Consider the following 24835-nt stretch of genomic DNA (forward strand, 5'->3'; position numbering starts at 1 on the left):
GAGTTTAGGAGTTATGACCAATCTTGTACTTTTGATTGCTGTACCGCCCCTATCAGGCCGATTGGGGCGAGCCTCGGTGACATTTTAGATGGTGTGAGTACTACCATCCCTCCAATTTCCAAGTCTCTATGACTTGCGGTTTGGTCTGCCTGATCAGTTTTAGGTGAGGAATGCTGATCCTTGGGCATTCTAACAATTACAATATCTACTGAACCCATAATTAAGGGCTAAATTTACACTATATGGACTTGCTAATAGTTGAGCTATACCTTTTTGATAAGTTCATCTCCGTTGGAACACACATCATTCACTCGGTCCCTGTGCACAGTAAAATCGGTTTCAAATGCTTCATGTTTCTTCAGCAAGCCCTGGAAAAGAGCCAAAGTAAAAAAGTTAAGACACAAGGCGTGTCCAAGATCAAGCCATATTCAGCTAAATGTGGTTTATTTTTTCACACCTGCACAGCTGCCAAAGTATCACCGTAATCCTCACTTCCAACCAGATTCAGTTTCTCATTAATCCAAGCTTCCTCTTCCTCCACATTCGCCACAAACTGCTGGTACTCCAACGACTCCTCAAGCCTCTGCCCACTAAAAAACGGAAAACCAAACAATAATTGGTAAGACTTTTCAACATGAGAAGAAAAAAATAGACCAGAAAACAAGCAAAATAGTGTAATAGTTTTTACCGAGCAGCAGCCAGGTCTTTCAGTTCCCTCCAGTGCTCCACAAACTGGGCCAGCCTCTGCTGGATCTCCTCCTGTCCGATGGTGTTGTCGTCAGACAGCTTCTTCCCAGTCTCCAACACAGACTGCAAGGCCACAAAAACACAGTTAGCATTTAAAACAACTTTAGCAATTTGTAACCATCTTGCAGGTGCCTCCTCACCTGAATGGCTGGTTCGTGTGCTCCCAGCTCAGCCTCCAGCCTCTTGTGTTTCTTCCTCAGATTCTGTACTCCTGTCAAATCACGTCCGTAGTCCTCCGAGCTTACCAACAACTTCTTTTCCCTAGTGGAACAGAATTAATTCAATTTAATGTACAGCCTCAAAAGAATGCAGTTAGCAGGAGCAATTATAGATCACTCAGAAACCATACTTGATCCAAGATTCTTCATCGTCCAGATCCCTGAAGAACTGGTGCAGACGATGCGACTCATTCAGCTTGGCACGGCGTCCAGCAGCCATGCTTTTGATTTTTCCAAAGCGTCCGTTGACGGCATCGCGCTTGTCTTTAACCTGAGAGGTGTCAAAGGCATTGCTGGCCATCAGACTGTCAGCCTGGCCATTGAGATCCTTCAGACGATCCTATAAGAACACAAAAACAAGCATTGTCAGAATATAATGGAATGAGAGATTCCTGATCATATCTGGAGACATGTTTGGTGAGCTACCTCATGAGCTGAGATGTCAGCCTCCAAAAGTTGATGCTTCTTAAGGAGATTGTTGACTGAGGCCAGATCTTTGCCATAATCCTCAGAGGCAAGAAGGGCCTCAACCTAACAACAAAATGTCAAAATTTAAGTCAAGACCTAAATTTAAGTCCTATTTAGGTCCTAAGTAGTCACATATCAATACCTCAGACAACCAGAAGTCAAAGTCCTTGATGCCAGTGTTGAAGTTCTGCTGCTTGTTTGCCTCCTTCAGTTTTTGACTCTTCTCGGCAGATTTGTTGACGAGGAACTGCCACTGCTCATCCAGAGCATTGAGACGAGCCTGAAAGCAAACGTGAGCACGACCGCAGCAAAATGAGCACAGACCGTATCTCACCAGCTGCCTATTTCTGAAATGCATGAAACTGTTACCTTAACGGCATCCTCACTTCCAGCACAGGCACCTCTCTGGATGAGAGCATTGCCTGTGTCAATCACCCCGCGGATACGATCAGCGTTAGCGTGTAACTCAGCCTCAAAAGCCTGGTGCTTCTGGTGCTTGCTCTGAAAGTGGCAAGAAAGCGAAATAGAGCAAAACTGAGCCACACAGTGAAGTCATGCATGGGTGCAGCTGTGAAAAAGCAATAGCTGGTTTTGTATTTAATGCTGTAGATGTGTACACTGCCCTCCAAAAGTTTGGAAACGTCCTAGAAAAGTGGGGTTTTGGACAATATTGGCATGAATCCTTTTTAATTTGTGATAATTTTGCACTGATAAGGGACAACACAAACTACAAAAACATATTTTATTACATAAACAGTTTATACATAGAAAAACTTAAATTTTTGATTCATCAAAATATCCACCATTAACAGCTATTATAGCTCTGCATAATCTGGGTCTAAATTCATTGTATTCTAAACTTAATTGGCAATCATTTGTTGAAGCTATTAAGGTGTGCTGACCCAAAAATCTTTTAAAAACCTGGGCCAAGTTTAAACCAGTAACCAGGCATCACAGCTGGCAAAGGGGCATGTCTGACTTTGACATGTATATATTGCCATTATTGTCTAATCAAAATGAAAATTATTATTGCTGGTCTTTAAAGTTACTTTAATGTATTTGCACCAAAAAATGTATGCTGATATTGTCCAAAACCACACTTTGCTAGGGGTGTTTCCAAACTTTTGGAGGGCAGTGTACATAATACTGAGCAGTGCATATTCAATGCTATTGTAACATATGTGTGTGCATTTTATGTTTATGACATATTTGTAGCAAACCTTTCAAAACATCAATGTGTACAGTGGAAAAAAAAACGTGAGGTGACTGTGAATTTACAAACCATCAAACAAGGACCAGACATGTAACGTGGAACTCATACTATGGAACAGGACACAATCAAAGCCTGATGGAACATTCAATAAAATGAACTGGACACCATCCAGCGCAAAATGAAGTCTGTGAGGAACCTAGGAGGAGTTGGGGTGTTTTGTCTGAGATTGTTCCACATTTTATATCACCCAGAGAGAACGTAAGATTGAAAAAGCACTTCTAAACAGCTTATCTAAAGCATTTGCTGATACACTTAAAGAAAGCCGGGCTGCTGGTGCTGTAACTGCCTATAGATTCTGGCTGTAGCAGACATGGAACCGATTCTGCTATTTTAACACAGTATTCCACAAAAGCAAAGCAGAATTACTTGTTTGAAAGCACCTTTTCACTTTATCTCTCTGGGCTGACACAGGATTGTGGCTGTGTTCAGAATAGCACCCTAATGTACTATGCATACTACTTTTGCAGCATGCAAATCAAAATGTACAATCAATAATAATATAATACAAAATAGTTAATAATACAAAAAGTTTAATTTCCCCTAATAAAAAAAATAAAACTACACGACCAGTCAAAGGTTTTTACACCATAAGATTTTTAGTGTTTTGTAAAGAAGTCTCTTCTGCTCACAGAAATTAACACTTTTATTTAGCAAGGATGCTTTAAAATTGATCAGAAGTGATGATAAAGACATTCATAATGTTACAAAAGATTTCTATTTCAGATAAATGCTGTTCTTCTGAACTTTATATTCAAAGAAACCTGGAAAAAAAATTCTATTCAGCTTTTTTTTCAACATAATAACAAATGTTTTTTGAGCATCAAATCAGAATATTATAATGATTTTTGAAGGATCATGTGACTGGAGTAATGATGCTAAAAATTCAGCTTTGAATTTACAGAAATAAATTACATTTTAAAATATATTCAAATAGAACACAGTTATTTTAAATAGTAAAAATATTTCAAAATATGTTACTGTTTTTGCTGTACTTTATATCAAATAAATTAAAATGCAGTTTTAAAAAGTTTGGAGGGTTGCACAATTTTATAAAAAATGTGGTGAAAATATATCAATAATTTTAATACTACAGCTACCACTACTACTACTACTACTACTAATAATAATAATAATAATAATAAGCAAGAATTTTTTTAATATTTCACTGTAAAACAAAAGTATTATTTACAGTATACAAATACAATTACAAAGTTTTTATTTATGGCTGTCTGAATATCTTTATTTTCAAGCCACTGAAATAAATTAAATTGTAGTAAGCGCTACAGTACTATACGTGTATATCACATACAATTTAACTAATGTGTAATGTGTTTTGTTTCACACAGTAGTACATAAAACAGTAGGCAGCATAAAGCATATATTACTAGGCTATTCTGAACACAGCCAGTCTTCACATACTACTTTGACTAAGTTTGCTCTTACAACTCTATGAGAAGCTCAGTTTCTCACTGTGGAACAAATTTAAACCAAGACATCCCAACTTCAATAACACAACAAGAAAATGGAGGCCACACCCAGCAATTACAAATTAAATGCTGCAACGATGGGGCGCGGGAAGGGGACACTGACAAACAACTGATGATGCTTTACGAAGCGCGACACATAATAGACATACGGAACTCAAATACACATTTACAGACAAAACAATGCGACAACGTGGACAAAGTGGAGAGACCCTTATTGGGGTTAGTTTGCTCTGACACACTACTGCACTTACCAGCAGCTTGGACAGCTAGAAACAGACAATGGGAACACAGACAGAATTTCAGTTTATAAAAAACACTTGGGTTCGCTGAGGCGGGATAGCAAGAAAAACATTTTAATTTGCACTTATGCATTATGGTATTAATATATTTACAAGGTTAGATTTAAGCGGGATATTCACCTTTAGAACTTAAGCATGTTTGCAAAAATATTGACATGTCTGTCCTGAAATGTAACATTACCTGGATGTTGGTTGGGTCCTTGTAAGACTCGTCGGTGGCTGTTTGGAGTTTCTCACTGATCCATGCTTCGATCTCATCCACATCTCTGCTGAACTGCTGCAGAGTCTGGGACTCACCCAGCTTAGAGCGTTTCTCAATCATCTGAGCTTTGAGACGGCGCCACCTGGAGGTCAAAAGGACACACTGCTTTAATTTAAATGCCACAAATGAGACCGATTCACTCAGTGAGAACAGTATGAAACTGAAGAACCCTGACCTGTCCAAAACCTCATTGCGGCGATTGAAGATCTCAGGTTTGGCATAGTGGTCAGCGCTAATGAGCTGGTCAGCGAAAGACTGCAGTGCTGCAATTTTCTCTTCCTGCAAGCATAGACAAATTTAAATAATTAGCACAAAGTCAACTAATCTTGAATTTGACTGCATCCTATCACAATGGCGTTTGCTGACCTGCACATTAATAGCCTTATCAAAGTCCTCATGCTTCTTGATGAGAGCCTCCACACTGTCCAGGGAGTCTCCCTTGTCATCGCTGGCTAAGAAGGCCTCACGAGCTGCCATCCAGTTCTCAGCCTGCTCGCAGTCACGATTGAAGAGCTGCAGGAGACAAAAACAAACAAATGATATCTGACATCTTCAAGTGTTCATGTTTTGTGTATTAAACCTAAATGTCATCTTTGCTGACCTGCAGCTCCAGGCACTGGTCCAACATCATCCTGCGCTGGACCCAGGCTTTCTCCAGGTCAGCACGTTCCTGTTCAAGAGCCTCCAGCTTTTGTTGGATCTCAGGGCTGGCGTAGTGTCCACGGGCAAGCAGCTGCTGTCCAAATTGCTCAAAGGCCTGGAAGGTGCCTGCACGAGCGTCGATTTCAGTGCGGTGTTCCTGTAGAATATTTGAGCGTTTTACATTTGTTCACGGGCTAAACAGGATCATCTAAACAGCAACTGTAACAAAGTACAGATCACAGGTGTTTTGAAGTACCTGATGTCTTTCCAACAGGGCTTCAGCCCCAGTGACGTCCTTGGCCAGCTCATCAGAAGACACCAGTCCTCTGATTCCATTGATCCAGGACATGAGATCTCTGAAGAAGAGAAGAACAGATTTGTTTTGGTCTGCTCTGATGTCTCACAGCTTCTCTAAGTCATTCATTTTTCATCCTTATACTTTTTCTTTATTCTCTTTACCTGAAGTCACTGAGGAAGCGTTGCAGGTCATGAGAGTTGCCCAGTTTTTCTTTGCGCTGGTCAGCACGACCCACCAGGCTGCTCCAGGCTGTGTTCAGCTCAGTGCACTTCTCCTGGATGTCGTCTACAGCCTCAGGATGAGACTGAATCAGACGCTCTGCAGTCTCACCAAGAGAGTTCACCTGCCCCAGGAAGGAAATGATGTATCAATCATGAGAACTCTTCCATATCGTTTTAGCATGTTAATCGATATGACAATGTTGATGTATTTGTTCATGGCAGACTAGATCTGATACACAAATAACCTGTAGCAGATCTAGACAGGTGGTGCTGGGGGAGGTGGAGGGTTTCAGAGGAACTCTGATAGCATGCTGCAGAACCAATTTATAATGAACACTAAATTGGACTATTTAAATGTTGAGTAAACAAGCTAATTGTGTGTATTAATTAACAAGACTGGTAGCAGTTTGTATCTGAAGGACAAATCAGCCTGTGCCATATATAGGGCCCCAGGGCTCTACAGTGTGACAATGTCAGTCGCATTTGCGATTAAAAACTGCATGTGACTATAAAAAAATATATTGAAGTACCAGTGCAACTGACCCGATCAGCATATTTTGCAATAAGGGGAGCGACGTTTTTTTTTGCATACGTATGATGTATACGGAGTTCTGCTATCTCACGAATCCTCTCATTACAACAAAGTGTAGACAGGGTGTAAATAAGAGATTCAGCATGCAGTTTAGAGAGCTTTGTTGATTAAAATAGAACTTAGAAGCAAAGTGACTGTTTTTATTGATTATTAAGGGAGTTTGCAAATGTGTTACTGATCCGATACAAAAAAAATAATAAACAAGAAATGAATACTAAGAGACTTACAATGCCTACAATTTTTTTTTTTTTTTACACTATTATTACATTTAGTAATATATTTCTATCACAGTTTCTTTAAGTTAAACCCAGTTTTTTTGACGGGTTGCTGTGAACACCTGTAAGTTTCTGTGATAGTTTTTCTCACAAGAAACGGTAAAATACTCATGAAGCAACTCTCAGAGCAGTTCTAAAGATTGTTTATGTACTCATATTTTGAGACGGCAAAGGCTAAAAACACCCCGAGTGTCACACGCGCTTCAGTATGTGTGTAGTAAACGAAACCGCGCCTTTGCGCCACTCATTCACACAGAGAATTGCAAAAGATGCAGGATTCATATTTAAATTGTATTTTGCAGCTTAATATTCACAGACACTAGTCCATATCACTCATTCAATCATTTTGATTGAAGTGTACTGACCAACTTTTGATTTATTCTTCCAAAATTTGGAAAATTCCTTTAAAATTCTGCACTATATAATAATTTCCATTTTGATATCCATGTTTTCCGTATTGAAGAAATCATAGGGCCCTACATACAGAGTTTCATGACTGAACTAGATATTTAGTAGATGTTCTATTAGGAATGAACCGCAAACTAAACCAAAAATTAACATTTTACCTTGTCTCCTAAAGCAGCCAAGTCTCTCTCAAAGCCTTCGTGCTTGCGCTGCAGAGCCTGCACACTGGCAAGGTCATGGCCGTAGTTATCAGTGTTTAGGGCTTGGTTCTTCTCTTCGATCCATTCCTTGGTCTCATCTGCATCCCTGCAGATCACAAACTAAGCTGAAATCCCCTGCACATCATACTAATAACTCGAACATAACAGTATGTATGACAGATTATTTTGAGGTTAATCAGTGGCATATACCTGTGGAATCTCTGCACCTCATGAGCACTGCCCAGCATGTTGCTTCTGTCTTCAGCCAGCTGCTGCAAGGCCCTCCAGCGGTTGTTCAGCTCCTACAAACAAACATAAAACCATTAGCAGCTAATCAAAGGTCAGGTTATAGGTCCAGACTCCCTGAAGTCACGTCGTGCATGAATGATGAAAAACAATCTACATTCAGAAACATGAAATTTAACAGCCAAACTACTATCCAAAGCGTCACATAAATGGTTCTATATCTTTTGCGCCATACTTTGCTCTTCATATCAGTTGCAAAAGCAACAGTATGGGTGAGTGGCATAAACAGAAAGGCTACAACATTAAAGCACGTGGGATGAGTGATGACAGTTAGCAAATATGGCAAACTTGGGTGGATGCATCAGCCACAAACTGAAAAAGAAGCATTAACGCATTCTAGAATGGCTGTTTTTCCTCCACCAAAACATACACAAAGGAGTTATTTCAAATGGTCAACACAAGACTCATGAAAGGAAACAAAGGAAGGGGGATGCAACTGCACAGTTCAGTAATGGGTCACATGGAACAAGAGACCATGGTAAGAGTACAAAACCACCACGATGAGTTAGTCCTCCAGGTACACGGTGCACAATGCAGGATTTAGCGGTTGAGGGAAGGATTAAAGATTGAAACTAAGAACCTAGAATCTTACCTTAATAGTATTAAAGTTGGCCGTTGTTTGAACAGCCAAGCGAACAGACTATATTGAGTAAAAAATGTGCAAAAAACAAAGAGAGGGCAGGAAAAGAACAGAAGAAAATACATCGGTCAAGAGAGTGTCATAAGAGGAGTTATAAGAACCAGACTGTTCATTCTGTAACCAGACACCACTGTGGATGACAGAGGTCAAATAAGACTCTGCATGAAGACTAAACAAGCACCAATCTCAATGACCCAAGATTAGATGATATAATAGATTATATTTAAAGTATTTCAAATCAAGCACGCTATATTACCTTCCATGGAGAGGCACCTTTGGCATCTGCTTCATCCTGTGAAATATATACAATAAATACAATCAGTTTAAATAAAATAAAAAAAAAAAAAACATTGTATGATATTTATGTGTTTGTTTCATGAAGACACCCCGATGAATGGTGTAAAAAAACAATAATGACCTTGCCAGGAGCTGAGCCCAGCATCTCTACTTGCTGATGGCGGGATGGAAGGGTGGTGTGATGAAGGAATGAAAGGTTGGATGGAGAAAGGGGAAAAACAGGTAAGATCACCAAATCCATAAAGCTCATAAATTCAGGCATATAAATAAGAATATTCCTCTGATATTCCAATGTAAAGATAAAATTGATGAGTGGAATGACTCAAAATTTAGAAAACATGATGTACATAACTTTCAAAAAGTTTGGGCTTGGTAATTTATTAAAATGTTTTAGAAAGAAGTCTCTTATGCTTACCAAAGCTACATTTATATGAACAAAAGTAAAAGTCTACAGTAAAAGTAAAAGCAATATTTCATGTCAAATCAAACAAATGTTCAAAAAAACCTCCCCAGCTCAAATTTTTGATTTTGCTAATATTTTTTTCTGAAGAAACACAGACATGTATTATACCATGACATTAAAATATTAAATGTCATGGATTAATATTTACTGTGTAATCCACTATTTTGTAGATGGGGGTCAAAATTAAAATTTTCACATGAGATTCAGAGCCACATTACAAGGGTGCATAAAATCACTTCAGAAAGATGGCAGCATCATAATATTATTATTACACAGAGATTAGTGCCTCTATTAGTAAAATACATTGACTTTAGCATTTTTAGTTACATTATGTGCCAATGCTGTCTATTCAAAAATACAGAAACAGCACTTTCACTTTTCATTTTTTTTTCTCCAAAGTTTACATGGCTGTAACTCAAGAAGTATTAAAGATATTTTAATGCACTTTTAGATATTGGGTTTTAACAAACGTGCAGTTTGGCATCTTCATTTTTAAAGCCCTATATAGTTCAGTTCCAGAGATATTAGAATATCAATATGGCTCCAGGAGTAAATCATTAAAAATGTACACATTTTCAGTGGTCAAGAACCAAAAAATATGACTTTTTTTTTCTTTTAAAGAAGATTGTCTGAAGAACAAATAATGTTGAAACTAGAAATGCATCTAATTTCCTTCTGTCAGAACAACTGGATTGAAAATACGTGGTCTGAGTGCCGTAAATATTATTTTTTTAAAGTTTGCATGCCTATAACTCAACAAGTGTTAAAGATATCGGAATATGAATTTGGATTCTAGTTGTTAATTTCAATTTTCAACCCCCGCAACAAAATAGTGGATTACTCAGTAAATATTAATCTATGATATTTAATATTTTGGCTTTCATTACTATACATGTTCATCTTTCTTCAGAAAAAAAAATGAACAAAATCAAAAATTTAAGCTGGGTACCTCTGGTTGAGCTGACATGGAATGACCTTATTGAGAAATATTATTACAATTTAAAATAATATTCTAATATTCTTTTGGAAACTGCTATTTTTAGGATTCTTTCATAAATAGAAAGCGCGAGAGAACAGCAATTTTTCAAAATAGAAATCTTTTTAACATTATAAACGTCTTTACAAACACTTTTTATCTCTAGTAAAGAAAACAAATTGACCCCAAACTTTTCAGTGGCAATGTATGTTTAATCAAATTCATTTTCTGTGTAAAGTGTTATCTGTCATACCTGGGCCTGCATAACAGGAGCCTCTTCAGCCATCAGTCCTTCAGACTCCAGCTCAGATGCCACTTTGTTTATGTCCCTCAGCCGAGACTCATTGGCTTTCAGATCCTAGTAAACAACAAATAATTCAAGAGTTTATAATCAGGCAACATCTATTAGCTAATGCTCATGTCCAAATATAAATGAGTCATAAATGAGTAGGGGAAACATACCTTCTGGAAATCATCAAACTTCTTCTGCAGCACTTCTACTTGCTCCAGATCAGAGCCGACCTCCTCATTAGTAAGCGCTGATTCTTTCTCATTGATCCATTGCTGCAGCTCATTCGCCTCACGGAAAAGCATGAACTTCTTGCAACTCTTCTCCAGCATGTCCTTCCTCTTCTCTCCCAATTCTTGCAGTGTACCATACCTAAAGAGAAAGGTCAGAGTCTTAAATGCAACTCCCACCTTTAAATCTAAAACATCTCCTTCTAGGAGAGGAAATAGGAGCTAGAAACACGGGAAAGACAGGGGCGCAAAATCTGCATTGTTAGCAACCGAAAATGCAGAGTGAAACATCTAGACACCAATTCTACGAAAAGCAAAAGCTCAGAATGACAACATCCTCAAAAGAGATGTAAACATCTATCCCTTGAAGGAATAGAAGAGCATGAAGGATGAGACAATGATCTGATGAACAGATAAACATACAGGAAGACAGAATGATAGCAGACCTAAAGCATGAGAGAAACAGCAGGATGAGGGGAATGTGGATGAGCATTTTGCGATGATGAAGGTCAAATAAATGACATTGGTCGGGCCTACTCACAGTTCCTCCACCTGCTTCATGCGTACAGACACGCTGCACACCTCCTTGGTGACCACAGTCCTGCCACAGGGCAGGGCAAGCAGACACATGCAAGCATTTAAAAATTAAGAAAGAAAACAAGAAAGAAAAGAAAGGAAAAAGAGGAGTAACGAGGGGTCAGAAACATTATTAAGAGTTAGTTTTTCACAGATGCTTTTTCGGGCTGCAGGAAGAATAAAGATGCAAGGATCTTAGGAGGCTTGGTGTTAAGAAGAAATGATTTTGTTGGAATGTAAGTTGTAAGGTTGAAAAATAATTGCAAATACATGTTCGCATTAGGGCCATCAATCAATTCAATTTATGAATTTATTTTTATTTCTTATTTTTTTCAGGAAACATTTGATGAACAACATTTGTGTGCAAACAATCTTTTGTACCATTATAAATGTATTTACTATCACTTTTAATCAATTTAATGAATCCTTGCCAAATAAAAATATGAATTTCTCTAAAAAAAAAAAGATTCTTTCTGACCTCAAACATGAGACACTGATAGCCCGAATGCACATTAAACAAAGTAAGAAGTCTAGCCACAATCATTTGATTAGAAAACCGACAGGCAAGGAGGCAGAACGACTCTTACTGATTGTCAATCTGCTCCTGACGCAAAGCGATGCTGCCCTGTTCGTTTAGCAGATTCTCGCGAGAGGAGGATTGAGTGGGGTCCAACTTCTTCACGTACGCTGCGGGAACAAAGCCCTGCCTGTCGTTCACTTCCACTTTCCACCAGTCCTAAAAACAAAATACATTACTTACATGAGTTTAAACTGGCATGCTAAGTAACACACGTAGCATGTCTTATTAAATCACCTTGTTGGTGCTATTGAGCAAAGTGAGGATGTCGCCCTTCTTCATGGTGACCTCACGTGGACTCTTCTCCTGATAGTCGTACAGAGCAAGTACCAGCTCCTTGCCAGTCTCATCATCAGTGGGGGCCACTTGTTGCTGTTGATTAAATAAATGAAAAAGGACCAAATTTAGATTTACGTGTTATTTGCTTTTGGTCAATGCCAAAGCGTTATGATGTGATCTTACTCTGCAGGCCTCGGCTTGTTCTTTTAAGGCCTGGATGCTGCTGCCATATGCACTCAGATCAGACATCAGCGCCTCGTGCTTCTTCAGCAGAGCCTGTAAATGATAACAATGACATTTAAGAGCCAACAAAACCACCACAAAAGCAATTGAGTTTAGTTCTGCCAATTAAGCACTTTAAACATTTTACCCTACATTGCATTTTTTGCTCAAATATTAGTTTACAATTAAAGTTGCAAGCAGCGTTGAAAGGTCTCACCGCCACCCAGTGGCTTTAGGAAAACAGCAATCGGTGAGCAATATGCATTTAATGTGGTAAATATAGAAGGAACATGTCAAAGTTATTTATGTGTGCCAAACTTCCTGCTGCCAGCTGGTGGCGCTATGACTATAACTGAATATTGGCATGTAGATGTCTTCAGGCCAGCACTTTTAACAAACGTATGAAGTTTGTTTGAGTTAGTGCAAAGCATGATGTAAAGCAAATCATTTCCTGTTGCCAGCAGGTGGCGTTATGATTATAATGGAATATTGGCCTTCAGACGTGTTTAGGCCAGGACTCTTATTGAACGTGTGAAGTTTTGGGCAGATCAGATCAGGGTTACAACAACTTGTAATTTCATTCTAGATCCAGCCCTTGTTTACCTCTGCAGAATCTTCGTCTTTGCCATAGTCGGTGCTTCCTACAATGGGCTCCTTCTCTCTCATCCAAGACTCAGCCTCATTGGCATCAGCAAAGTACTGCTGAGCCTGAAGGGAGTCCTCTAGATCCTGTCTACGCTGGGCTGCTTTTCCCTTCAGTCCATCCCAACGGTTGTGCAACTCTTGCAGCTTAGCTTTCACATCCTCCCCTGCAAAGTGACCTGAAATGGAGAAAAAAGCATTTTATTTACGTAAATGTTTTAAAATGATTGTTCCTACTTCGAATAATGACTAAATGTGTTCTGAACCAATGCCTAATTGAAATTCAGTCTTATGAAAGTCTTACCCTCTTCAATCATGGCCTCTCCCTTCTGCGTAACAGCTTTGATTCGAGGTTCATGGCCAGAGATTTCCGCCTGGAGAGCTTGGTGTTTCTTCAAAAGGTTCTGGACTCCAATAAGGTCTTTTCCTGAAAGAGTACAAGAAAATTGTTGTTTTAAGAATAATCAACTGTTTATAGTTATTTTATGTAATTTAATCCCACTAACCTCTGTTGGTGGAGGAAGCAATGGGTTCCTTCTCTCGGATCCAGGTCTCCTCATCTTCTACGTCCCTGAAAAGTTGCTGAAGGCGCAGAGAGTCTGACAGCTTTTGTTTGCGGGCGGCCATGGGCTCCTTTAGGGCCTCATAACGTGCCACCAGAGCTTCTTGTTTTTTACGGATGTTATCAGCGTCAAAATGGCCAGCCTCCTGGAACTGCCTGGCCTGAATAGTAATGCCATCAATGCGGTCCTGTAAAGAAAAGAGAAACAAGCTGTCAGTTAAGATGAAGGAACTTCAGATGCCAATTGCACAGAATCGTAGAAGAAACATTGCATCCAATATCAGTTACTTTAAAAATCTTTAAGACATTGTTACCTGGTGGGCAGCCACATCAGCCTCCAGCAGAGCATGTTTTTTCTGAAGGTTCTGGACGCTGGTCAGGTCTTTGCCAAAGTCATCGGAGGCTAAGTGTCCCTCGACCTCATACAACCACAGCTCGATGTCCTCTACGTTACGATTGAACTGCTGCTGCTGGTTTGCTTCACGCAGCTTAATCCCTGAAAGATTAAATTATGTGATATCATTGAAAAATCTGCCTTTTGTTTTATATTTACAATTAATAAATCAGATAAACAATAGATTAACTACTGTCACTGTACGATCAAACTATCCCAGTTTCTCACCTTTGAGTTCAGTTGCTTCTAGAAGTTTCTTCCACTGAGAGCTGACCTCATCCATTCGGGTAGACACCTCATTGGAGGCGTAGTGTTTCCCATCGACCAGCTCCTGGCCTGACTTCTGCAGTGCATCAATGCGGCTCTGATTGGCAGAGAGCTCAGCTTCGAAGGCCTGGTGCTTCTGCACCTTCCCCTGCAGGTTAGATGGGTCCTGAAAGAGAAGGATTTGAGGGTTAGAGAAAGAAGGATATGTAAACAATTGATTCCAAATGTGCAAAACAACTCTAGAACAACATACCTTATAGGCCTCATCAGTGGCGGTCTTCATCTTCTCATTGATCCAGCTCTTGAGCTCATCGGAGTCCCGGAAGAACTGCTGCAGATGGAAAGAGTCCTCCAGGGCAGCACGGCGACACTGAGCGCGCTCATGAAGAGCATTGCGTCTGCTCAGCAGCTGAAGTAGAGAAAAAAAAAGGTGTTTAAGTCATAGTATTACCAGTGATTCAGCACTTCTGTCAGCAATTATTGAGGGGAGGAAAGTGCTTGCAAGGTTGAAGTGAAGGACGTTTCAGGGTGCTAATCTCCACTTACTGCATCTCTGCGAGTGGCCACATCCTCCTTGGCGTAATGATTGTTCTGGATCAGTTTGGTGGCAAATTCATCCAGGGCCTGTATATTTCAATATAGAAAACTTAAGATTTGTAAAACTGATTATACAAGGCCTTGAATTTTACAACAGACTGTGTGATTTCTTACAGTGATCTTCTCTTCCTGGGCACTGAGGGATTTCTCAAAGTCTTCATGTTTCTTCAGAAGAGCTTCGACGCTGTCCAGAGAGTCGCCCAGATCTTCATTCAGCAGGAAAGCCTTTGAAACAGTTTGAGATGTTTAAATCTTCTATTACGCGTTTAAGAGAAAGACTTTTGTCTGATCTTCACAATACGAGAAGTCTAGATGAATTTGTACCTCTTGCTTGCTCATCCAGTTGTCAACCTGCTCAGTGTCTCTGTAAAAGAGCTGCAGGTCCATGCACTGCTCGTACTGCTGCCTGCGTAGCTCCCACAGCTCCAGAAGAGACACTTTCTCCTCAGACAGGATGCCCAGCTACACCAAAAAAACAAAATGAAGGTCATTCAGATGCTCACTTTAGAAAAATGCATCAATGATGAGTTGAATGAAAAATGCATCAAAGATAAGCAAATAAAAACACAAATTTAAAGCCAGACACACCTTTTCCTTGACTTCCTCAGAAGCATAATGTCCAGTGTTCAGCAAAGCCTGCCCAGCCTCATCGGTAGATTTGAAACTGTCCTCATGAGCGTCAATCTCACCCTGGTAAAACATTATTGCCATCATGGTCAGTACTAAATCAGCAAATCACAGTTTTAAATGAAAGAAAGGTTGTAGATCTTATATTTACAATCAAAACATAATATTCCCATGTTGCTCTACTTGTTTAGATTTTCAAAGTTCAATACCTTATGCTCCTGGTGGCGGTCAAGCAGGGCCTCAGCACCGGCCACGTCATTGGCCAGCTCATCTGCGTTGATCAGGGCCTTCATCTCCGTCACCCAGCTGGTCAGGTCACGGAAATCTGCAGTGAAGCGCTGTAGCCTAGAAGCAGGACAACCATGAAATCACAAGCTAGCACTGTGCAAACTGAGCTTAAAATCTCATCAACAAATCAGTTTGAAGTGGTGATCAAAAGCAAAAAGGTGAAAGAGACTACCTGTAGGAGTCATCGAGGCGAGCATGTCGCTCCGCTGCCAGGGTACGGATCTGCTCCCAGTTGGTAATGAGCTCATCTCTCTTCAGGTGAATCTGAGAGGCATTCTGGGGGTGTGTCTGCTGCAGACGGTCCGCCTCACCGCCAAGAGTGTTTACCTGAAGACAGAGGAAAATGTCTATATCAAACATACTGAATGAATGTACAATGCGTGCACATTCTGTTGTACATCTGCATCAAATTAAATATACATAAATAAAACAGTGAGCGAATTGTTTTGAAAGGGGCCTCGCACCCAGACTCACCGCCACCTGGTGGCTTTAGGAAAACAGTGAACATTGGGCAATATGCTTTTAAAGTGGTAAATATAGGAGGAATATGTCAAAGTCATTTATATGTGCCAAACTTCCTGCTGCCAGCTGGTGGTGCTATGTTTTTAACTGGATATTGGCATGTAGATGTCTTCAGGCCAGGACTTTTATCAAACATACAAAGTTTGGCACAGATTGAACATGGCATGTTTGAGTTAGTGTAAAATACAATCATATATCCTGTAGTCAACAGGTGGCGCAAGTTTTTGAGCATGTTTAGGCCTTCAAAATTACAATTCATTTTGGAGAAGAAGATGACGAAAAAGAAACTGAGCAATGGGTCCTCACACATCTGTGCTTGTGCCCTAATAAGTGTATAAATGTGATGGGCAGGCCTGGATTGTAAGAAACTAACCTTGTCCTCCAAGGCTGCCAAGTCTCTTTCCAGCCCCTCGTGTTTTCGGAGCAGAGCTTGAACGCTGGCAAGGTCACGGCCAAAATCATCAGACGCCATCAGCTGTTCCTTCTCCTTAATCCAGCTGATTGTCTCATCCACATCCCTGTAGGTCAAAACAGTAAATTTCAGTACACTTACAAACCAACAAATTTGTATTAAAGTAGTGATTACAAATGTTCCGAATAGCTCACCGGTTGAAACGCTGCACCTCAGCAGCTCCAAACAGCTTGCCCTGCCTCTGCTGAGCCAATCCTTTCAGCCTCTGCCAGGCAGCGTTCACCTCCTCCTGCTTCTTCAGGATAAGCTCGGCCTCGGGATGGTTCTCCTGGGTTAGCTTCCCGGCTGCCTGGTTCACCTCATTCACACGCTCCTCGTGGGCCGCCAGGTCTGTCTGGAACTCTTCAAACTTCTTTTGCAAAACCTCCACATGCTCCAGGTCCTGGCCAAGCTCCTCCGAGGTGGCAATTGCTTCCTGGAATAAAATATTGTTAGTGTGTCTTCAAATATATTGGGTAATAAATACAGCATAATATATGGCATCTACTATGGTTTCTCACCTTGTCACTGATCCAATCCAGGGCATCCTCGCACTCACGGAGGTACTGCACCAATTTCTGGGCCTGCAGGAGACGCACTCCCTTCTCTTTAGTCTTCTGCAGCAGTAGGTCCCACAGACGGTGAAGTTCCTCTAGACGGGTCTGAGATGTAAAAGGGGACAATGAGACAATTATAATCAAAACAAAATGTGATTAGAAACAAAAAAAATTTAAGGAGAGCTCAGTTTAGAAATATATTCTGAAAAAAGTCAGCTTGGACTCTAATAGAAAGGTAGAATGAAAAAGAGCACAGCACTCAGTTCTTTCAGTAGACATGCACTGTAAATATTTCACTGCACTCATGTACCTACTGGAATAAAAGCACCATAATTGACACTTTTTACTATTGGTCGCTGAGCGGTCCGGTAAGGCGTGAAAGACTGATCCATACAGGAAAGTTAAACACTATAAATTACACTTTTCTCCATTATGGAACTCTAGCATGTGGTGTTAAAAAAGAAAGAGCCTTACTCGAATGGTTTCAGATGCAAAGTGGCTCTCAGATATCATGAGATTGCCGGTCTCGTCCAGTTTAATGATGGCCCCAGCGTTAGCCTGCACCTCTGCCTCAAAGGCTTGATGTTTCTGGAGCTTTCCCTAAAAGATGGAAAAAAAATGCTGTATGAGACAAAAATGCATCATTTGCAGATTTTTGTTTTTAAACACTTTATATTTGAAAATGCAATTCTTTAGAGAAGTCTGTCACTTTGTAAGGCCTGATTTCAACCAATTTTGTAATTATCTCTAAAAACGTCTGCATAAGTCACAACACAAACCTTGTGACCAAAGTCACTGCATGCATATGTTAATTACTGTATTCAAGCTATGACAATCTGATGACTCTATAAAGTAATTCACTGCTGATTAAAGCAGACAGACCCAGCCAAGGAATTTACAGCTTAAGGGAGGAGTCACTTCAAGAACACAGGTGACAGCACATTTTTTCAGAAAGGACACTTAGGAAACATTTCTTCTCTCACCTGTAGGTTACTGGGGTCCTTGTAGTTCTCATCAGAGGCGATCTGTAGCTTCTCTTGGATCCATTTCTCAAGCTCATCTGCGTCTCGACGGAAGAACTGGAACCGGTAAGAGTCTTCGAGTTTCTGTCTGCGCACAGTAGACAGCTCCTTGAAGCGACGGTACCGGTCCAGAACCTGCTGTCGGCGCTCCTGGATGTCCTCGGCTGACTCCAGCACTTTAACTCCACTGACGTCCATTTTCTACATAAGGGAAAAAGCTTTGTTAATAAATAAATCTCCATATGTCAAAGTCCTTCCACATGAATTAGGGCTTAGTAAGCAAAAGCATAAAATGTAAATACATTTTTAAAAAAACCTTAGTGTGGCTTCCTGATTCAACAAGAACAAGAGTACAGCAAGAGTGTGCAAAAAGGACAGTTTAAAAGAGTTATTACTATAACTTTCAATGAAAGTTAAACTAAGTCTGCGTGGAACAAACACTTACTTAAGGGAGGTACCTAAAACCAGGCAGACATTTTATGAGTTAAAACACACACACACACAACTCTCCCCAGCAATAGCCAACAGCTGAGCACATGGGGGGCCCGGCGGAAATTCCTCACGCTTCTGAGCAAACCGGCACAAAGAGAGTGCTGCCATCAGCCCCCGCTGACTCTGAACACAACCCCCACCAATGCAAAGCTACATCCACCCCAATCCAACTGCATCTGTCCCATGTCCCATACTGTTAGTAGGGAGGGGGATGTGTGATTTCAGCTGTATTTGAGGGCAGAGGGGACAAGGTTATGCTTATGTCCAGAATGACTGAACCAGACGGGTCACACCCAGGTTACAGCAAATGCCTCTAGCAATTTTTCTGATCTAGAACTGTCCCACATATTTCCACTGTAGCTCTGAGCCAGAAAAATTGTCATCACAAAACCTGTTCTTGACCCAGGAACTGATTTTTCTGATGTGAAACAAAACTAAATTGCTCTCATTATAATCAACAAAACTGTTGACAGATGAAACACTGGAAAATGACTCAAAAATATTCACAAAACTCCTTATACTCTTAAATAAAGACCATAATGTGTCATGTTTATTGTGGTCAGGTAATATAATGACAAAAGCTGTGAATCGAGAGCTGATTCTCAGAGAAGCCTGCGATTTTTAATGCCAGACTGACTGGATTTCTGGGAAGGCAGGGTCAGTTGCTGGTCCATTTCAGAAGAATCTAAGGGTGTGTTCACACTTGTCATGTTTGGTTTGATTAAAACAAACTCTGGCTGCTCTGTTAGTGTGGTTCATTTGAGTAAGTGTGAATGCTGCCATCCGAACCCTTGTGCGCACCAAACAAGCGGATGGAGACCGCTAAAAACAAACTCTGGTGTGGTTCAAATGAAATATGAACGCAACAAGGACCAAATACTTCTAAACGAACTCAAAACAGGAAGTAATGACAAGGTGTGAGCCTATGCGACATAAATTTCACTAATGGAATAAGCGGTGTATCCAAAACAAAATGAGCAAAGGGCAAACATGAGTGAGTCTGCAGATGGTGAAAATGAAATCATATGTACACACAACGCTTAGTCCAACAGACAGCGTAAGTGTAGTTTACTTAAAGTGGAGTGTTCAGTAAGTTCCGTGATGAAATATACATCATTCAGTCCAACCAACTAGGCTGTGAACATATCACAATACCTTTAGATTCGGTATCTTTAGGTACGCTGTCAAAAATGCCAGTGTGAACGCTAAGCGGAACAGGACCAAATGTAGCATTTTACTTTTTGATCCTGACCAAATGAACCGAACTACAAGTGTGAACACACCCTAAGAACAGAATAATAAATAAGTTAATCGGATACATCTAGCTCCGTTTTAAAACAAAAAGCCTTGATAGTGGTGATAAAAAGCAACCTTAGGACAAAGAGTAGAAGAATTCACTTCACACACAGGCGTGAACATCTGGAGCCATTCCACATTGATGTGTGAACAGCTGAGCATTCTTGAGTTGTTTTAGAAATAGCATGGCAACTTATTAACCCTTTCTGTGAGGGTTATTTACTTATTTATCTAATGCTAAAAAATAATAACACTACCAGTCATACTCTTCTCTTGCTGTTGTTCCAAACACAAGAAACTACCGAAAACATGTACCTTGTTGATAGCAGACGATTGACAAATTATAACAATGCGTTCTAAAATCAGCTCAAAATATCAGACGTTTTTGATATCCTCCAACTGGATGGAATCAAATTCTAAAACTAAAAAAATTGGAGTCATGCTAAATATAACACTGTGATTTTCTGTTCAACTTGTCAACTCTGACTGGCCAAAATATTCAGATTGGCGATGACAACTATAGCATCGATTAGTCTAGCCTATAAAAACTGGGGTAAAAATCTGTGCAAATTTTGTAGTGTATTCCAGCCTTGACTATATATATGGTTTAATATTTGACAGAAACTGTATAACTTTTTCCTTTTTAAAAACATGTTGCTGTCTATGCAGGGTCAGCAAGCTCTCGGGTTTCATCAAAAATATCTTAATCTGCATTCCTAAAACGAACGAAGGTCTTACGGGTTTGGAACGACATGAAGGTGAATAATTAATAACAGAATATTCATTTTTGAGTGAACTACTCATCAACAAGCTTTCTTTATAAAATCTTTAAGCTTAATTCAAGCCAACACATATTTCTCTGGGTTTGTTCAACAATAGCATTACTGTGTGAATGCATGTGGATGTTGTCTGACAATCACATGCTAAGATCGTTCATGGGTCTTGCCCTCCATTTGCCAAAGCGAATCCATCATAGGATGCATTTGGAAAAGATTCAGGCTAATCCAAGGTCAGGGAAACTAACAAAACAGCACTTTGAACTATGAAGTCAGCCATGTAATGCACTGTCAGCCTGGATCAATACAGTCTTTTATTATGCTGGCCAGAACTGCCATCTTTCCACTATAACCCCCCATGAAGACAGAAGAAGTAAGATGGCGATCATGATGCTAAATATGAAAGAGACAGAAACGGCAATGGCTTATGAAGCCTTAAGGAGAATTTAACTACAGGAGATCAGCTCTTTGTACAAAACATCCGCTTGATATAATGACAGAAGGATGGAGAAGAGAAAGCAGATAGGGAAGTGATTAGCTAATGGCTGATCCATTAGTGAGATCATTGACTCAGTCATAACCTCTTATACAGCATAAAACACATCCAGATGAGAAATGTGCTGAACGACTGATGATCTAATTCACAGCTTGTGCTCTATTGAGAATATGTCCTGTTTTTGTCCAGATCAGCTGGACGCATGCCGCCCTTCCCCCAACCCCGCCTCTCCCAAAACAATCCCATCTCAATGTCTGCTTAGATCAGACAGGATTACGACCAGCTCAGCCTCTATGTGGATAGATGTCACGACCACGGATCTGTACTGTTAAATTAAGCCGGCAAATGTGCGCAATAAGCCACACCCATGTGCAGATCAAAAGTCAGCAGACGTTAACCAGTGATGAGTCTTTAATAAACATGAATTCTCAAAACCTAGGTTGTGATGCATTTATAACACACTTATGCATGAAATAAGAGAGTTGCAAATTAAAATGCACAAAAAAACGTAATAAACTCACCAGAATACAACGCTACGTGTTCATGAGAGCCTCACTGCAGTCCAGCTGTAGCAACAGATAGCACCTCTAAACGCGACTGCGTATTAGTGATAACACAAACTCACACGTTCTTCTCCCTCCCCGTTCCTCTCTATCATTTGTCTTACTCTGTTGCTTCTGAATCCAAATGAATATGGCAGTCCAGCAGCGGCACTCTGGAATGTTCTCCTCTCTTTCCCACACGCTCGTTCATTGAGCAGAGCGCTTCAGTAACTGCCTCTCACATTCCCAACACATGATGACACAGGCAAAGTCCAACCTCTCGCCCTGCTGCAATACAGTGGCCATTTATGATTTATGAATGAGCAACCATTACAAGAGCTTTGAGATATGACATGCAGAAATGCATTTTATGTTCTTGAGGTTTGTGTAATAAAAAAAAAAACCCACTACTAAACCAACTATCTTTGTTGTAGTCAAACTGTAACCATTATGGTCAAAACCACAAACCAAGAAAAGGAAATAAGAGAAGTCTACAGAAATAAAAAGATAATAAACATTTTTAGAAATGCACACTATATTGGAATCACATTAGTCATGGATATTACTGATTTAAAAAAATACACACTGCTGTTCAAAAGTTTGGGATCAAAAAAACTGTTAATGTTATTTTTATTTTTATTATTATTATTTTTTAAGAATTCTCTTGCTCATCAAGGTTGGATTTACTTGATCAAAAATACAGAAAAAAAATTAATATTGTGAAATATTATTACAGTTTTAAAAAATGGATTTCTATTTTAATATGAATTAATTCCTGTGATACAAAGCTGAATTTTCATCAGCCATTACTCCAATCTTTAGGGCCACGTGATCCTTCAGAAATCATTCTAACATGCTGATTTATTACTTTTATTATCAATGTTGGAAACAGTTTGCTGGTTAATATATTTTTTTTGGAACCTGTGATTGTATTTTCAGGATTCACTGATGAAGTTGAAAAAAAAAAAAAAAGCATTTAAGCATTTATTCAAAATGTATTAAAAAAAACAATAAGTCTTTACTTTTACTTTTTATCAATTTAACAAATTCTTGGTAAATAAAAGAATTCATTTCTTTCAAACAAAAAGAAAAAAAAAGACTGACCACAAACGTTCAAATGATAGTGTATGTTGTTACAAAAGATTTCTATTTTAAATAAATGCTGTTCTTTTCCAACACTGATAATAAATCAGCATATTAGAATGCTTTCTGAAGGATCATGTGACACTAAAAACTGAAGTAATTATGCTGAAAAATCAGCTTTGCATTACAGGGATAAATTACATTTTAAAATAAATTCATTTTACATTGAAATAACATTTCACAATTTTACTGTTTTTTTCTGGATTTTTGATCAAATAAATGCAGCCTTGATGAGCATATTTAAAAAAAAAAAAAACCATTAAAATTTTACTGATCTCAAACTTTTGAACAGCAGTGTATATCAGTATTGGTTGACATTGGATACACTAGTATGTGTCAGTTTAATTCATTAAAAGTGACAAAATATAGATTTGAAAATGTTACTTGACCAGAATTTTAATATCAGTAAATCCCTAACCAACTGTTTGCAGCCTACTAGATCCTTCGTTACCGTTTAAAGATATTCCCACTCCCCCCAGACAATCAGGGCTCTCTAATAGCGTCAAGTCTCCTATTCTCACTCCATCCTGATAATAAGGTTGTCCTGATAGACATTCTTAAGATTCTCAGAGAGAAGAGCTGGGATATTAATAACCACAAGCTTGAAGGTGACACAGATTTTCAAAGCAGTGACAACTGAGTGAAACTAAATCACTAACCAGGCAAAACTAGAACACTGCAACAGTTGCACTGCCAAAAGGACTAGATTCTTATCAGATCACGAGGTGACATGAAAAATGAAGTGATGCAATATGACACCCATTTCCTCAAGCATTCATTTTTCATAACATGGATCCCATACTCCAAACACCAGTGTTCAGCACAACTGAAGCACTTATCATTAAACACACTCCCACTATCAAACCAGGAATACTGAGAACTCAGTGAGGTCATGTTGAAAGTCGGAAGTTTCCATAGTAACACATCTGTATCCGAGAGGCGCTGACGTCTGAATGGGAGGATGCAGGCCTAAGAAATTTAGAGGAAACGGGTGGGCTGTCTCCAAGGATTTAGCTTGGCTAGTAGTAGCTGTTCGAAGAGAACAAAAGCTGAAATAATACTGACAGAGATACAGATAAAAGTGCCTATAGTATTTAAGCGCTTAAAGCCACTTAAAGAGTAGTTTCACCCAAAAATGAAAACACTGTCATTAATTACTCACCCTCATGTTGTTTCATGACATGCGTCACTTGCTCTTAAAATACTCAAGTCATTTTTGGTCACACAGATAAGAGTAATGCATCTTTCGAATTTGTAAAGACTCGGAACGTTGCGCTTTTGTAAAATAATGAAAGCAAACAGGATGCGCTTTATGCCGTCTCGGTCTCTGTTAACTTGAGCGTGAAACTTCAAAACTGTGTATACTTGCCTTTACAGACATGAAAAATATATCTATAGAGAGCAAAATGTCTACTTTTAAATGAACCTATTCAAATAGAAAACAAATATTCTGAGATTATGTAATCCGTATGAACATGCATACAGGCGCAAGTCAGTATCGTCGACTTCATCTCTTAAGCCGAAAACAAAAAAACAGTTTACCAATAAATTAGTAAAACATTAATGCGGTCTCTTTGCTGTTTTTCTCGGACACATTCACAATTATTATATAAGCTGTTTTTGCGTGTGCTGTTGAATGCTTATTAAGCTATGTAGGCAATTTAAGGCACATTATTATGATTTATATTTATTATTAATAAATGTGCGACTAACAGTCAACTAATGCTTAAAATGAACGACTACTGGTTGACCAGAAAAAGGGCAGCCATACTAAAAATGTTCTCGGATTTCATCCAAAAATATCTTAATTTGTGTTCTAAAGATGAGCGAAGGTCATACAGGTTTGTTTTACTCACCATCAGGCCATCCAAAATGTAGACAATTTTGTCTTTACTGGAACAGATTTGGAGAAATTTAGC

At 39.4% G+C, this 24835-nt stretch overlaps 1 protein-coding gene across 8 annotated transcripts in view; it reads right to left on the reverse strand.

The window, feature by feature from the left end:
- sptan1 (spectrin alpha, non-erythrocytic 1) overlaps positions 1-24835 on the reverse strand; it is a 38097-nt gene that overhangs the window by 7580 nt on the left and 5682 nt on the right. For 3 of the 8 annotated variants that reach the window (XM_051092331.1, XM_051092329.1, XM_051092326.1), the window contains exons 3-45: positions 18133-18372; positions 17624-17749; positions 17114-17254; positions 16748-17028; positions 16515-16659; positions 15792-15946; positions 15541-15676; positions 15293-15394; positions 15029-15166; positions 14819-14929; positions 14654-14731; positions 14361-14516; positions 14069-14273; positions 13761-13942; positions 13391-13634; positions 13189-13311; positions 12846-13063; positions 12204-12296; positions 11979-12113; positions 11752-11900; positions 11130-11189; positions 10532-10730; positions 10323-10427; positions 8752-8784; positions 8590-8625; positions 8286-8333; positions 7598-7689; positions 7349-7493; positions 5856-6037; positions 5653-5752; positions 5356-5553; positions 5121-5267; positions 4930-5033; positions 4674-4836; positions 4445-4459; positions 1803-1934; positions 1576-1713; positions 1392-1496; positions 1097-1305; positions 888-1008; positions 689-810; positions 458-590; positions 270-368 (exon numbers count right to left, since the gene is read on the reverse strand). In XM_051092331.1, coding sequence (XP_050948288.1) covers positions 270-368; positions 458-590; positions 689-810; positions 888-1008; positions 1097-1305; positions 1392-1496; positions 1576-1713; positions 1803-1934; positions 4445-4459; positions 4674-4836; positions 4930-5033; positions 5121-5267; positions 5356-5553; positions 5653-5752; positions 5856-6037; positions 7349-7493; positions 7598-7689; positions 8286-8333; positions 8590-8625; positions 8752-8784; positions 10323-10427; positions 10532-10730; positions 11130-11189; positions 11752-11900; positions 11979-12113; positions 12204-12296; positions 12846-13063; positions 13189-13311; positions 13391-13634; positions 13761-13942; positions 14069-14273; positions 14361-14516; positions 14654-14731; positions 14819-14929; positions 15029-15166; positions 15293-15394; positions 15541-15676; positions 15792-15946; positions 16515-16659; positions 16748-17028; positions 17114-17254; positions 17624-17749; positions 18133-18372 — 5844 coding nt within the window. The remainder of the gene's footprint in view (positions 1-269; positions 369-457; positions 591-688; positions 811-887; positions 1009-1096; positions 1306-1391; positions 1497-1575; positions 1714-1802; positions 1935-4444; positions 4460-4673; positions 4837-4929; positions 5034-5120; positions 5268-5355; positions 5554-5652; positions 5753-5855; positions 6038-7348; positions 7494-7597; positions 7690-8285; positions 8334-8589; positions 8626-8751; positions 8785-10322; positions 10428-10531; positions 10731-11129; positions 11190-11751; positions 11901-11978; positions 12114-12203; positions 12297-12845; positions 13064-13188; positions 13312-13390; positions 13635-13760; positions 13943-14068; positions 14274-14360; positions 14517-14653; positions 14732-14818; positions 14930-15028; positions 15167-15292; positions 15395-15540; positions 15677-15791; positions 15947-16514; positions 16660-16747; positions 17029-17113; positions 17255-17623; positions 17750-18132; positions 18373-24835) is intronic. The other 5 variants (XM_051092330.1, XM_051092327.1, XM_051092332.1 and 2 more) reach the window with 4 other exon arrangements.

Source organism: Labeo rohita, chromosome 21, assembly GCF_022985175.1.
Source record: "Labeo rohita strain BAU-BD-2019 chromosome 21, IGBB_LRoh.1.0, whole genome shotgun sequence".
In the NCBI taxonomy this organism is placed as follows: Eukaryota; Metazoa; Chordata; class Actinopteri; order Cypriniformes; family Cyprinidae; genus Labeo; species Labeo rohita.